This window comes from Scophthalmus maximus, chromosome 3 (genome assembly GCF_022379125.1).
Source record: "Scophthalmus maximus strain ysfricsl-2021 chromosome 3, ASM2237912v1, whole genome shotgun sequence".
Taxonomy (NCBI): Eukaryota; Metazoa; Chordata; class Actinopteri; order Pleuronectiformes; family Scophthalmidae; genus Scophthalmus; species Scophthalmus maximus.
The window spans coordinates 5943820-5960000 of NC_061517.1; the positions used below are offsets into that span (position 1 = coordinate 5943820).

The following is a 16181-nucleotide window of genomic DNA, read 5'->3' on the forward strand; positions in this document are numbered from 1 at the left end:
CATCTCTTTAAAGGATAATTTTCACCAAGCAGTAAAATATTCCGTGTTTGCTGCCGGATAAAACTGACCGTCGGCTACAAATGAGTAAAGTCATTTACCGCACAACATTAGTTCTGGTTAAGAGCATGAATGAATCAGTTGAGAAAACGATGTGACCCTGACGTCCATTAAGCAGCTGTTCTGGAGCTTTCACATGACCTGGTCTTCATCAGCCGATTCTCAAAGTGCTCAGAACATTTGGACATCTACATTTCCATAAAAATCTGTCACCCTCCATCTGCAGATGAAGCTCACGTGACTTCATCAAAAGCTCCAGGATAGTTACTACATGGCCGTGCCGATTAATCAAACCGCTTCACATGACTTGAGAAACTGGAGGAATTATTCTCAACTCAAAGTTTCTTTAGCAGTTTCCTTAGAGGGTTTAATAGTATTGCGCAGCCTTCGTCGGCAAAGGGTAAATTGTTGTAGTATGGACTCGTGGTCACTTCACATGAAAAAGAAGGTGCAAAAGTTCTAGAAAAGGGATTCTTGGGTTTGAACTGTCATCAAAAATGTATTGCCCAGTGATTGTGTTTTGTATTGATTGAGTCAAAACCAATCAAATTACAGTCTCTGAATGCATGTTGTGTTACAAACTTGACTTATTAGAATTTTTTTTCATCCCGTTGTCATTCATTTTGCTTTGTAGTTTTTGGTAAAACGTCAATTCATTTGTGTGTTTCTGTGTTTCAGACGACCACAAGACCATTGGAGTCGACTGCGATCACCTCGCAGCACAGATTGAAGAACATATCCTTTCACCTCACGCTGTAACTTCTATTACCCAGGATGCACTTGAACAGACAGAACACGATGTCACGCCTGAACGAAGAGAGATCTGAATCTGCGTGTGTTGACGGGGTCTATTGCACTTTGTTGGATAAACACGTGAGCTCCTTTTGAAGCGTTGCTCTGTGCGCTCAACACTTTGTAATGAGACGTCCTAACAATTACCGGGTGTTTATTTGTTATTAAATTTCATACAGACGTCCGTTGTTAGATGACATGGTGAGACATCCTCAGGTGTGAGATGAAAAGACCGTCAGGTCTGTGCAATAAAACCATCGGACGACAGAAACTAACTGTGTCAAAATGCCGCATCATCAAGATGCGACCACGAAAAATATGATTGATGGTAAATTAGAAATAGGACACCTACGCGTAGTGTTTTGGGTCTTTAACTGCCCGTCGTGCTCACAGATCTTCCAGGAGTTCAAGTCCACAGACATTAAATACAAAACCCGTCTACGAAGCCGCATCTCCAACCTGAAGGACCAGAAGAATCCCGACCTGCGGCGCAATGTCCTCTGCGGCAACATCTCCCCCCAACGCATCGCCAGCATGACCGCCGAGGTCAGTCACTGTGGGGTTGCACCTGGAGTATATTTGTGGTTCGGTTAGTCTAGTACAGATGTGCCTTTTCATGCCTCCGTGCCGGTGACAGCTGTGGCCTCAGGCGTTATGTTTGGGGTTCGTCCGTCCGTCCCACTCGTGAACGTTCCACATCAGGAACGTCCTTGAGCGTTGCCTGGGACTTGAGGATGAACTGGTGGTCCAAGGTCAAGGTCATCAGCAACTCTCCTCGTGAACAAAACATATCGAGGGAGTCCCTGCAAACATGGCACAAACGTCTGCTCGGACTCATAGATGAACTCATTCACGAGTGAGTTTCAGTGCACATGGCATCATCTGGAGGAGACTCGTCATTTGAGCGTCCAGTAGTTGAACAGTAGTGTTCTTACACTGGCTCACAGGTTGCACTTAACAGGGAGCCCGCTGTGCGGTGGCAAAGGAGGTAGTTTATCTCTGCAAATATTTGAGTCCCGCAGGAGATGGCGAGCGCGGAGCTGAAGCAGATCAGAGAGGCTTTGACCAAAGAGTCCATCAGAGAGCATCAGCTGTCAAAGGTCGGAGGAAGTGAGACGGACATGTTCATCTGCAACAAGTGTCACGGGAAGAGCTGCACGTACACACAGGTAGAGACGCACAAAAAGGACAGGGCTTTGATCATTATCTTGTTATTTTAACCAACTTTTTTTATTTTTCTGCACGTGTGCTGTAGGTGCAGACCCGCAGCGCTGATGAGCCCATGACCACCTTTGTGTTGTGCAACAGCTGCGGCAACCGATGGAAGGTAAAACATTACTAACAGATTCAGGTTGGATGATTGATCAAGACTTAATATACAGGGAAAAAATGAGTAATAACTAGTCGGTGTTAAACTTCAGTCGAACACTTCCCCTCATCCTTCCTGTTGAAATGCATTGTGGGAAATTGCAGGACTCACTGAAATACACAATGGAGTTTGGGGAAAAAAAACGCCTCGACGAACAAGTCAATCTCCGCTCCTTTTCTGAATGTTCCGTTACAAAGTCTCACCACAAGATGGCAGCAGAGGCTTTGGCTCGTTTAACGCACAGCCCTTCCTTTCAACGCCGCTGCAGTTTGAACTCCTGCTTCCGTTCCGTGTCCTCCTCGCTCTCCCTCTGCTCCGTTCCTCATCCTCCTTTTCCTCCTTCGTTCTCCATCTCTTCTCCTCGTCGCAGCGTTCGTCCCCGCCCCGCTCCCGCAGCTCTTGTTTTGGTCCCATACCTCCTCTGCTGTCCTTTTCACCCTCCTCCCTACATCTCTTCCCTCTCTTTTCCTCTCCATATTTCCTCTTCCTGTTCCCTCCCCCCCCCCCTCATTTAGCTCCTGGCTCTAGGTCAAGGTGAAGCGGGTAGTTCGTTTTGTTGGTCAAGCACTTAAAGCTCCAGCATTTAAAAAAAGAGACGACATTTTTGAACTGACATACATAAGTGTAATAAAGCTACACAAAGTTGTGTTACTCGGCCATTTGTCTGTACATTGACCGTACGTTTAAATTGACAAGGACGTGAATTAGCGCCAGTCTTTTCAGCGTCTTTAACGCGTGTTCCCAGTGATCTTGCCACACGACGTCACAGTCATGAGAGGCAGCGGCTTGATTTGGAAATGACTGCGGGTTAATATGTAGTTTTTAAATGCTCCACTTTCAGTCACTATTTTCTGCTTGTGCTGTTGTCGGACTGCAGCAGTGTGCGTGCCATGACACCAGAACCAGGTGCTGAAAGAGCGTAAAAAGCTGCAGAGAGTTGGTGATGTAATGTCCAATAAAGGTGGTTCATCACACGGACGTTCCTGACAACGAGAAGTCAAACTTCGAGGTTCCCTGTGGAGTTTCCCAGCACCAGCAGGACAACGGAGCGATGTTCCTTACAAGTGGCTCCTCGTTGTGTTTGCATTGTGCATGTACAAAAGCACTTTGCCTGCTAATCTGTTAATCTGCACAGTTCATGTTGCAACGTGCCAATGGACACGGTGCAGGAGGAGAAGAGTGCTAGGGAGCAAACATGGATGTGTCGAAATATTGGGTTCACACCTCAAGGATCCAAACGATGAGTTTGGTGAGTGACGGGGAATTTAAACGTAGCTGCATCTTTACAAGAAAACTCCACAGGGCTCCTCTACAGTCGTTCAGTTGTCCAGTGGACTGTACTGCTGATTAATCTCAAATTAACTTGTGTTTTTACTGATCAACCTTTCTTTCTTTCTTTCAGTTCTGTTGAAGAGGACGTGTGTGTGTGTGTGTGCGTGTTTGTGAGAGAGAGAGTGTGTGTGCGTGTGTGTGTGTGTATTATTCCATCATGAAGCAAATTAGCTAAAGTGAATTGAATTTGGATTTAAAAATGAATTTAGTTAATATTTATTTTGTATATTTTTTTTTATATTTAAACTTAAAGACTAATATATTTGGAGAGAGAAAAATATGCCAGTTCATGTTGTCTATTGGTTTTTCATTTGTTTTGTACGAAACACTTGGGAGTTTATTTCTTACGCTAGATGAAGCTTTAAGCCAGATTTGAATCACACTTAGGCCTTGTGGAAACAGTGGACGTGCCTTTCTTTGCCATGTTTGCTGCCACATATTTTGCCCTTAACATTTCTATTAAAGTTGCTCTTGACTGAAAAACCAAATCAAGGTGATTTTTTTTTTTTCTTTTCTTCATTTGTTCTGACCTGTTTGGTGTTCATGGTGAGCTGAAAATCCATTTTGGAAACTGGAAGAAGACGTACATGTAGATGGCAGATGTGTCAAGAAATGTTTGAGTTGGCAGATGTGTTGGCGTCGCGTGGGATGAACGGCGACGATGGCGAGGAGTCGCGGTATCTGGGAGACATTTTGACAGGCACAGATGCACATAATGAACTGAACGATGGCTGAATTCCGTTCAGATGCTCCAGTCGCAGGGTCCTGGTCATTTTTCACGTTGACCTTCAGTCCCACTGTGACGTCTCACTGGGACACTTGAACTTGAACGCGTCGCCATCGCTAACGTGGCCGGTCGCACCCTCGGCTTGTCCCACTACGACGCGTCCGCGGAACCTGGCCCGGTACGACATCCATCACTGGGATGAAAACGGACCGTGCTCGTGTCACCGACAGTTCATTTCACTCGACCGGATTTACAACCCGACGGGAAGAACCGATTTGTCTCATGAAGGAAAAATAGCCGTCTCGGTTTTCCAAGTGACGCCGGCGCGATGTTGACGTGGGTGGTGAGACGTGGCGAGAAAAGCGGAGCAGAGGAAGCTCCTGCTGTGTTTGTTGTGGAAACACACCGCCGAGCTCTTCCCATACATGAGCATGGGAGAGAGACGGGGAGGAAGGTGGAGGGACACTTGGACGAGTCGGGGGGGGGGTCCGAGTGAAACCTTCGCTGGATGGAACACAGACTGAAGTCATGTGTTTCAGACGGAACGCAGTGCGGCTGGAAGTTGCATTGAAAAAAAACAAAAAAACATGGTTACATCTGAGCTCCAGCGTGCAAGCATCAAACTGACCGTTTCATTTTTGGATTTTGACCAATTTTTGCGTAGAACTTGTACGGTTAAGGGTGATGAATCATGTCTGACACGGCAAACGGGTGGAAACGGCGGCTAAAAACCCACCGTATAAACTAAAAGGAAATATTAAAAATAAAAAAAAGTGATATTTTTGGTCATGATCTTTTCAGTCATACGTTCTCTCCAATAATCTGGATTTGTACTGCACTAGCTGTGCGTTATCAATCTAAGCAATTCATAACCGTGACTGTGAACCAAACCCGGACGTCCGAGCGCTTCCGAGGTCTAGTGGGACGCAGCAGTAAATCGGTTGTTGCAGTAAACGGTCCAGAATACGTCGCATTCGCATTGAATTTCCAGCGCTGCGGAAATGGGAATTAGCGGTGTGCGCCACCATAAAGTGTCCCCTGGCGGGTGCTCACTTGGTTGCGGTTCGTAACTTTACCACCAGATGCCGCTAGTGAAGTACGAGAATCACACACTGGAGTTTCAACGAATTGTTTGACACTCGTGTTCCGCTGACGTTAGCTGTTTCCTCATGCTTGATGAGAATAGGCTGCAGCCAAGTGCTTGTGTTTATGCTGTTCTTCGAAGAGCGTAGCTCTGGATACAGAATAGTGTGAAACGCGTATTTGTGCTTTACACAGCGAATCAAAATTGTATCGTACGTCAAGTCAAGTCTCACATTGGATCGGTTCAGATAACATCAGCATTTTCATTGTTCTTTATCAATCCAGCTCTATTTTGACTCGTCTGCTCCGTGGAGTGGACATCCTGTAACGCTCAGTAAGGTACCAGAATTTCTGAAGCGGAGGAGGAAAAACAAAAAGCTCTCGATAACATCTGGCAGTGACAAGAATCCGTCAGATCGACAGGAAACAAGGGAGAAGGCTAACGAAAGGAAAAACAAATTGATTGACCGATAAAGAATTGTCAGCCAGTGTGTTTTTTGAGGGACAATGTGGAGGTTAGTATGACACTGTCTCTCGTCTTCTTGTGCGTTGTTCCTCTGGGTCCATAGGCCGGGTCCCCACATGGGGTCTGGCAGCTTTGCGGGGACCAACATTCTGGACGCCACCAGGTAAAAAGGCTGTTTGAGGTTAAGACTTGGGTTTAAAGGTTAGAATTAGTGTTTGATTCAGGTTATAGGTGGTGAGAGTTAGTGCAAAGGGGGCGAGGGAATGTCAAGAGCGGGTCCCTATGGACACGGTAAAACAAGGATGTGTGTGTGTGTGTGTGTACAGTGTACAGTGTATATATGTAGGTATGTGTGTGTGTGTGTCTCTGTCACAGAGAGACTTGATCCCAAACACAAGCAGATCAAGTTACGGTGAACTGTGGAAAAAGACCAGACACACACACACACACACACACACACAGGATTTGGTGTGTGTGTGTGTGTGTGTGTGTGTGTGTGTGTGTGTGTGTGTGTGTGTGTGTGTGTGTGTGTGTGTGTGTGTGTGTGTGTGTGTGTGTGTGTGTGTGTGTGTGTGTGTGTGTGTGTGTGTGTGTGTGTGTGTGTGTGTGTGTGTGTGTGTGTGTGTTTTTGAGGAACTGACTGTTGGGAGTATCAACACTGGGAGTCTGTCTCTGCTCAGTTCATGTTCAAACAGCATTGTCATGTTTGTGAGGTGGAAGTTTACATCGCCGCCTCTCAACCCTTGTCCACACGGCCACCAGGCGTCGGCTCAGTGCCAAGGTCGTCTGACTGTTGCCCCCCCCCTCTTTAGAAACCAGCCCCATAATGAACATATCAACAATGGACAAACACATCACAATTCATTCCTATTAATTTAAATAATTACACCGAAAGTCCTTCTTGGAAATACTAGAAACACTCCAGTTGACATATACTGAACCTAGAAAATAGTACGAGGGGAAAAAAGGAGAGGAATATTTTTTTTTCTTTTAGCATTTCGTGAATAAAGTCATTTGTGCTGGAGGTTTTGCTTTAGCGGTGGCAGATGTGTGTGTATTCTGAATGTGTGTGTGTACGTGTGACGGTCGTCTGACTAATGCTCGCCGAGAGTTGCTTCACCATCGTTCATGTCCTCATATTTACACAGTGGTTACAGTGTGGGCGGAGCTGCAGAGGCCTATTGCAGCTGGGGTTAACCTCAAAACCTCCAACACACACACACACACACACACACGGTGAGACAAACCTCTTCCTCTTCCAGCCCAAAACAACCACCTGCTTTCTGATCACACACATCCTGTTTATTGAATTTAAATTTTTTAGCGTCCAATTTTGGGTCGTTGCTAAAATAATTCAAACTACAAACTCAGGTCTGGTCTGACCGATTGTAGAAAGAAGCCAACACAATACTTCACTCACCCTTCGGAGGGTTGACGTAAAAAGAGATGGAAGAAGAATAGAATAGAAGATTGTCTTCTAAAACATTGTTATGAAGGACAAAGAGAAAAAAGAAAAATCCCATGCACACAAACACCAAACAAACGAGGCTGGATCTCACTGGATGTTCAATGGTTTCCGTTTATATATGTACAATTAAAATCACAGTTTTAACAAAATATAAAATAAATAACATCAACAATACTAAGATAAATGCATTCTGAGTGACCAGTCTGGTGAAGACGGAGGCATCTCCTTTTTGAAATGTGTCGTCTCCGCAGACAAACTACAAACATTTGTTTTCCTCAAACTACATTTCCCATGAAGCACAGGGTGCAGGCATCCCATCTCAAATAACAGCTCTTATTTTATTCTCTCTCTCTCTATATATATATATATATATATATACTTTTATTAGTTGTTTGTCATTAATATATCTTTAATATTTTTTTGCACCTGGATTTCCCCTCATTCCTGAATCGACCAACCACAGATCAGCCCTGCGGCCTCCTGCTGCCAATCAGGAGCAGGCGTCTGAGAGGGCGACGGACAGTGGTGAGGTCAAAGGTGAGAGGTCACAGAGGCAGAGGTCAGCAGCAGCAGTGCCCAGGTAGGCCACCCTGGTGTGTGTGTGTGTGTGTGTGTTACTATTCTTATTAGGACAACTTAGGCCTCTAAGTAAAAAAAAAATAAAAAAAATCAATATTTGTTTTTCATATGTATGCATTTTTTTTACCATTACCAAACTAGAAGATGAAATGATCAGTGTTTTCATGTTGGATAATGATAATTACATCCACCCATATGACTGCTTGATGCAGCTTCAGGTCAAAAGAATTTCGACTGGGATTTGTAGTTTTAACAAAAATATGTTGTCATCATTGATTAATCCGAGTTATTTTTCTTGATGTCTAAAACCAATCGTGAAAAAAAAAGCTAATTATATGTTCAGATGAACATATAATTATACAGATGAGCCCTTAGTGACATATTCATGTTTATAAATCCCAAACATGCAGTTTTCAGTTGAAAATAATATAAAAACCCAACCAGCTGTACATGTTCACATTTCAGAAGCTGTCGATCACCTAATCAATGACTGTTCCATCTCTACAATTTTAAAAATTTCATAAAATCAAAACTAAAATGTCGAGAATACTGGAAAACTGTACCATGAAGTTTACATTTAAAGGATGTTTTGCCCAAAATATGGATAAACAACTTACAAGGTCAGATACTGCATGGAGGCTAAAGACCTCAGCAGGCTGCATGATCCTTCTTCTTATTGTAACTGCACGGGTCAGAGAATATCATCTAAAATTCTGAAATATTACAATGAATCTGAAGTGTCCTTGCTTTGCTCATCATGTAGCCGTATCTCTCTAGGGACTAAGGAATTGTATTAATAGGTTATTGAAAGTTCCCAGGAAGTATAGTAACACAAATGTTGTAGATGTGTGCATGTGCATGTACTGTGTGTGTCTGTGTGTGTCTGTGTGTGTGTGTGTTTTAACTCCAGTGTTTTATTGCAGTGCCGGTGGTGTTGCTCAGGGTGGGGATCAGTACAGCCTCAGAGGAATCCTCCTCTTCTTGCAAAAAAAAAAATCCAGGAAATGGGGGAGAATGGGAGAAAAAGAAAAAAAAACTCAACATAATTCAAATGTTCCATATAGAGTGTTTCTCTTAAAAAATAGATTTCTTGTCCGTTTGTAAATCAGTAGTCGGAAGGAAGTGACCATCCATTCGTCTGTTTGTTTACCACAGGAGTGTAATGATTAATCCAGCAAAGGAGGGGCGGGGGGGGGGGGGGGGGGGGGGGGGGAGATAAACGACAAATAGAGGACAGAGTTTGTTGTCGTGGGAGCACCTGGTGTTTTCCAGTTGAACGGGGGAAACAAAGGGAATGAGACAGCATCCATCTTTTCTTTTTAATTTTTGCCTCCCGTCAAGTCCCGAAATACAGCGGAGGCAAGTGAAGGATGAAAAACAAGGCGACGAGGTGGACAGACGTCAGCGGGCGTCCGACTTCCATTGGCTCTCAGAGGCGGTGGGGACGGTCACCGGGGGGGGAATTGGTGAAGAAAATCCGCTAAAAAATCCATGGCACAGAATGTTTCTCCCCCTGAAGTGGGTTAAATTCTCCCCAAGGTAAAACGTACCGCATCCCCACAGGAACGGCAGATGATGGGCAGAAGAGATACTTTGAACATCCCCGATCACTTCCTCCTCCACCCAGGAGTCGATGTCGAGGCGGGGGGGACGACGAGGGAGGAGAAGAGACGCTCGGTGACGGAAACAAACACTGGACGGGAAGATGGAGGGAAAGAGCGGGAGGTGGTGGTGACAGAAGGTGACAGGGACAGAGAGAAGGAGGTAAAGAGCTTTCAGGCGGTTTTTTTGTACGTTTTAAAGATGAAAATAAAACTGAAACCATCAAATTTGAAAATTTACACGGCCAATAAGGAAACAACGAGTTTTTATCCTCAACTTTAAAACTTCCCGTTCAATCAATATCCTAGTTTCAACTCATCAATGATCAAATTGAAGGAACCCTGATCGACAGCGTGATCGCTCATTATTAACCATTATTAAAAGTACTGCGACCAGGTGACAGTAAAAATTCTACTGTCATTCATTTAAGGACTTTTTGCCAAAGCTTTCTGTTTACCAAAGTGGACCTTCACTCACATTTTCTTGTTTTTTTTGTCAAACTGATCAAAAGTGGCCTGTTATGCATTTTCATTGACATTCACAGCCAATATCCGTCCACTTATTATCACTGACTCTCTTCAAACTCTCAAGTAGTAATATCTGCCTTTTTAAAACTGCGCTTTTGGTCGGCTCTAGTCATAAGTTCATGTTAGTATCTAATAACAATAATGAGATGTATAAGACATTACAAGTCCTGAGCCAACGTTCGTTCACGTTTCATGAATATAAATTGTACTGTATCTACTTTAACGGCTTCGCTACTGTTTAACAAATGTTGCCAAAAATCAAATTGCAGAGATTTTGAAGTATTTATGGTATAAAATAGAAAAATATATATTTTTGGAATGATTTGTCCAAATTACAAAAAAAAATGACCCCGCGTCCCAACATTGTTTTTCTAATTCAATGTAACCACTTTTTCTTCACTTTTTCCCACAATAATTGCATTCTCGGTTGAACATCTATTTTAATAAAATAATAAAAATGTGTTTTCTTGTTTTTGAAGGCTTGACTGGAGAGGAGGGGGGGGGGTGAGTGAAACAAGAGCTGAAAGGAAGATTTATACAGAAGAGAGCAGTCAACAGGAGAGAGGAATGGTCTTGGCAACAGTACTCAAAGTTATAGTAATTGAAGAGAGTTGGCATTCGGAGAAAAAGGGAGAAGTGACCTGGGGATGGCTCGGATCATTCTTTTTGGAAAGTTTTGGACCAGGAGGAAGAGTGTTCGAGGGGAGGGATGAAATGATCTGGCACCAGTCCTGTAAGTGTCGGGTCGGAGGAGGAGGAGGACGAGGATGGAGGAGGAGGAGGAGGACGAGGATGGAGGAGGATGGAGGAGGAGGAGGCGGCGGTGTTAGGGACTAGGATTCAGAGGAGGTACGCGAGCCGCCGTGAACGAGCGACCTGTAGATGCTGGAGGAGAGGAAGCGAGGGTAGGAGTCCCGGTGCATCAGCGTGTAGATCTGCAGCTGGGCGTCTTCGAACGCGTGCGGCGTCGGGTCCTGCATCTTCCTGTTGATCACCTCTCGCACCCGCGCGTCCAGGCTCACCTGGGGGGGAAGGAAATTGACTTTAGCGAAGAAGCGAGATGAAACATTAACGTGTGGGTGACGCGTTCAGGTTCAGTGTGGAGGATTCAGAGGCATCCAGCCCCCGCCTCACCCTCTTCTTCCTCAAGGGAGAGCCTCTGGGGGCTTTCAGGTAGAATAACAAAGGCCCAGTGTTTGGTTTGTCCTGTCTGGGCTACCGTAGAAGCATGGCGGTGCATTCATGTGAACATAGTAATGAATATTATATTTTCCAACTTTTGCCAATATAGCCCCAAAGTCTACACACTGACCTTTTTGACCATTCTCCCAAAGAAACAGAACCATCAGTTTGACGTGATGTTGGTTTGATTGTGTCTCAGTATGATTACACAAAAATGACCATGAATTTCCACGAAACTCGAAATCCAGTGTTTTTATTTATTTTTGAAAACTTTCTTGAACATTTCTACTGATTTCCCACAGAATAATTCATGGCTCTCGATGATACACATCAGGCATATTAATGATATCCTGAGGTTCTGGTGCAGCTTGATTAAATTTAAAGGGAAACCGTTTCTCTTATGTTTTCCATCTGCTCTTATTAGGGAACGACACACAAACACACACACACACACACACACACACACACACACACACACACACACACACACACACACACATTGATAGGCATTGTACCAAGGCCAGACATGCAAATACACAGTCAGGAATGCGTCTTCACTGCCAAACTCATATGTCTAGTTATCTCTGTATTTCAGTGTGTGTGTGTGTGTGTCTGTGTGTGTGTGTGTGTGTGTGTGTGTGTGTGTGTGTGTAGTGTAGTGTAGTGTGTTTACAGGAAGCTAAAAATTGCTGCTCTCATCACCCTCTGGCAGTAGAGGTTTTTTATGGATACATTCAGTTCACACACACGCACACACACACACACACACACACACACACACACACACACTAAAATACACGTACACAATAAGACACATGCAGGCAACTGTACCTACAAATACAGTGGTGTCTGAACATACACAAACACACACACACACACACACACACACACACACACACACACACACACACACACACACACACACACACACACACACACACACACACACACACACACACACACACACACACACACACACACACACACAGAGCGCCAGTTAAAAATTGCAGTTAAGTAGACAATGCTTCCCCCACTTCTCACTGTTTGTGTGTGTGTGTGTGTGTGCGCGCACGTGTTGTAGTTGACAACGCAGCACATGTTGCACACGCAACATGTGCTGCGTGTGCACACATCAACATTTAAGGTGTAAAAGAAACAGTAGGCGGAGAACCTGAACAGAGGAGACAGACTTAAAACCAACATTACACTAGATTGACCGCCTTGTCACCCCATCTCCCCTTAACTTACAATGATCTCTAAGAATTCAAATGAATTCAAACAGTAATATAATCAAACACTCCAACTTTAAAAGCAAGTCAGGGGAATAAATACAGCATCGTAGGAATTCCCTGGAACTTTGTTTTTCAAGAATTTAATTGGAAAAGGGATTTTTAGACTGTGACGCAACAGAGGTTGGCGAAGACTAAACGGTGCGTTTAAGAGATTTAAGTGACGTGTGTCATTGCTGGAGAGCATGACCCATGTTGCACAATCAAATCTGAAAGATGAGAAAAGAAAGAAAAAAAAAATGACGAAAGCGATGATCATGTGTAACAGCATAAAAACAAGATGAAACCAAAGCCAAATATTCATTTGAATATCATATTTATATTTATTTTAACCAAAAATGAGCAGAACCAGTAGAACGGGCCCTTATGAACAGGTGTAAAACCTACCTCTTTTGGTGACAATATGGAAATATAGTCTTCGTAGATGGAGCGGGCTTTCTCCTCGATGGCGCCCTTGTTGATTTCCTGCTTGAGGTCTTCGCAGGCCAGCCAGAAAAGCATGTTCTCCTCGCTGTACTCCGTCCGCAGGAACTCGCGGAAGACGTTCCGGCCCGCCGGGTTCCTCATCAGCTTGTCGAAGGACTGAGACCAGAGCCGGATCTCTTCCATTGAGGGTTTGGTGCTGCGAAGGGGAAGATGCTTCCTGATTGGTTGGTTCATTTACAAATTCAGTCCGTTTTTTGTGTGTGTACCTTTGTGTTGATTGGTCCAAAGTGCTCGAACTGTAGTACGATAAGAAATGTCACCATCAGACTTTGTGACATTTCTGATGTGAGAAAATGTTTTTGGATGCTTTCGCTCTATTTCTAGAAATTGATATTATGATTTATGGTATACTGGTACATCTGTAAATCTCTTTTTGTCACAATTTCAGCCAAGCTTGAAGATGTTAGTCTGTGATGTCAACAGTTGGCCGGACCCTTTTGGATTGCCGTGACATTTGTAAAGACATTCCATGGTCCCCAGAGGACGAACCCTGATGACTGTACCAAGTCACGTCGACATCTGCGGACTCACCAGGCTTCACAGTTTGGTATGGTTTCCATCTTGGTGTCCTGTGATATTCTCTTCCTCCTCCGCCGCCTCCGCCTCTCCTCTTCATTCCTGACAGTGAGACTGACATGATAAAACGGCTTTCAGACAGGAAACACACACACACACACACACATAAACAAACAAAACACACACACACACACACACACACACACACACCACAGCTGACAGAAGACTAATGGCTCAAAGAGCTATAAATAAAAAATGTATGACTTAATTTAATTACATTTTTTACGACTTGGGACATTTTTCAACTAAAATTTTATGACTCCCTATACATTTTTAATGACTATAGTATTAATTCACTAAACAATGACATTTTTTATGATTATACTATGAAATGTGTTGACTTATTTTACTATGATATCTTTACTACTATACGTCTTTATGTATTTTTTACATATACTGTGATATTTTTCGGACTTTCTGTCGTAGACATATTTTATGCCAAACAATACGTGACAGTGTAACTAGACTTAATTTACCCTTTTACTTTCATACTGTGACACTACATTTGGTTTGTGTGTAGTTGCCTGTGTCCGTGCAGTGTGTGTACCGTGTGTGTCTCCTACCATGAGCAGCTGCAACAGCAGCACCAGCAGAAGCAGCAGGCGTTGGGCCGCTGGGAATTCTGGGTAGTGGTCGCGTCCCGCCCCCCTCCCGTCCCGCTCAGTGCCGAGGTCTCGCTGCGACCTCCCCCCATGGCCAGCTCGCCCCCTCGCTCGGCCGGGATCGGACCAGTGTACTGCGCAGAGAGAGAGGGAGGGAGAACTGTCAGATCGTCCCAAACTATCAATACCACAATGTAAAAATACTCTTATTACAAGTTCCTTCTCCATTATTCCGTAATACAACAATGAATTGTTAACACACTGGTTGTTGCTGCTGGAGGTGGAGCAACTTTATATACTGTTAAGTCATTTTTCTAGTTCCTTATAAGTAGTAGTTGAGCCTCAAGATTAATCTGGGGAGTCGTGACATAAACGATGTAGTGGGACAGAAGAAGAAAAAACTATGTTCGGTGTGAAGCTACTGGTTCAAGCTTATACTTATAATATGTCTATTTTTTAACGTAGGATCTTAATCTGAAAAGTAACCACAACTATAGCTGTAAACTAATAATGTGTCAGAATAAAGAACACAACATTACTCTCTGAAAAGTAAGAGGGAGTAGAAATATAACGTAGCATTAAAATGGACATAAAAGACGAAGAATTTAAAAATAATACTACATATACTACATATAATATACGGTGGAAATATTAATAGATACCACATGGACTTCAGAATGACCTGAAGAGTGAACTTCAGGTGCCACATTTATCCATTTAGTCGTTTCGAGTAGATATGAGAACAATTTTGTTAAACGCCGGCAACAAAAAAACCCCTAAACGTTGCATTTTTTCCATTTGTGGAGCTGAGGTGGATCCTGATGAAGGCCTGGGAAAGTTCAGGCAGCTTTTGCTGGTGGTGATGAGCCACAGCCACATCCAGTGGACATGAGTGTTGTGGATGAACAGCATTACAGGGCGACGTTTAAAACAGGTTCCTGACAGAATTAGAAGCGAGCGTGAATATGAAGATGAAACCTGAGCTCCAACAACAACACTGTGTTCGACGGAGGCTAAAAATTGTCTTCACGTGACCATCCTTTTGTGTACAGTAATCACACGGAGACGGCGCGGTTGATGTGACCAACCGCTCGTGGGTCAGCGTCGTGTTAGAAGTTCACGGTGAAAGACACACTTCGAGTCCAGCGATCCAAATCCTCCACGGGATTTGAGCAACTGCTGAGCTCCGGATTATGTAATGTGCATTTGGCAACATTACTTCCAGTCGCGCTCCGTGCTTTAGACACTGTGCGTCTCTGTTTATCAGACATGCTAATAATAATAATCTAATTGTGAATCGAGGGAGAGGAGCAGTGGAGAAGAAAGAGAGATTTGTCAGCGAGATGAAGCGGCGCAGCGGATTTTTGTGACTTGGAGGCACAGTTGTGTGCTTTGAGGTTTCCGAAAAAAAAACGTGGACCGTAAGGCAGTTTAGAATGAACTGACTTCAGATTTAGATTGAGATGAACAAATAAATGATTCGACCACATTCATGTCGGCATTCGCCTTTTTCTTCTGTGTGCGCACAAGAGGGGGACGAGACAGTGATGAAAAAACAGAAGAGGAAAAAAACAAGAGAGGGAGGTCAAATTATGATGCGAGAGACCGAGCAAGGGAGAGAGAGAGAACAAATGAATTGTTTGCGAGAAAATCCCGAGATGACAAGGAAGAGATGATGGGAGTAAACAAGACGAAGGGAAGAAGGAGGGTATGGAAGAAGAGAGGCACAGTAAGAGAGAGAGACACCGTGTAGAATAGAGGAAGTGAAAGAGAGCGGGTATGGAGACAGACCGGGCAATGTGATGCATCATGTGATTGAGCTGTGATCACACAAACACACCCAAAGATCATCACACACACACACACACACACACACACACACACACACACACACACACACACACACACACACACACACACACACACACACACACACACACACACACACACACACAGGTTCCTCTACTCTGGGTTCCGGACGAAGGACCCTGGATCGCTTAGTTTTTGTAGATGTCGCTGAAGATGTTTAGGTCCAACACTTTTT

General features: G+C 44.0%; 2 protein-coding genes across 18 annotated transcripts in view; one reads left to right on the forward strand and one right to left on the reverse strand.

Annotated features, from left to right (window-relative positions):
* tcea2 (transcription elongation factor A (SII), 2) overlaps window positions 1–16181 on the forward strand; it is a 111068-nt gene that overhangs the window by 76756 nt on the left and 18131 nt on the right. For 7 of the 9 annotated variants that reach the window (XM_047331367.1, XM_047331368.1, XM_035644632.2 and 4 more), the window contains 4 exons: window positions 736–792; window positions 1241–1395; window positions 1872–2018; window positions 2105–3614. In XM_047331367.1, the coding sequence (XP_047187323.1) occupies window positions 736–792; window positions 1241–1395; window positions 1872–2018; window positions 2105–2191 (446 nt within the window). In that variant the 3' untranslated portion in view covers window positions 2192–3614. The other 2 variants (XM_047331364.1, XM_047331363.1) reach the window with 2 other exon arrangements.
* Window positions 7386–16181, reverse strand: part of rgs19 (regulator of G protein signaling 19) — a 26277-nt gene continuing 17481 nt past the window's right edge. For 7 of the 9 annotated variants that reach the window (XM_035645027.2, XM_035645026.2, XM_035645029.2 and 4 more), the window contains 4 exons: window positions 14099–14271; window positions 13491–13589; window positions 12861–13095; window positions 7386–11024 (listed from right to left, as the gene is read on the reverse strand). In XM_035645027.2, coding sequence (XP_035500920.1) covers window positions 10836–11024; window positions 12861–13095; window positions 13491–13589; window positions 14099–14271 — 696 coding nt within the window. In that variant the 3' untranslated portion in view covers window positions 7386–10835. The remainder of the gene's footprint in view (window positions 11025–12860; window positions 13096–13490; window positions 13590–14098; window positions 14272–16181) is intronic. The other 2 variants (XM_047331369.1, XM_035645021.2) reach the window with 2 other exon arrangements.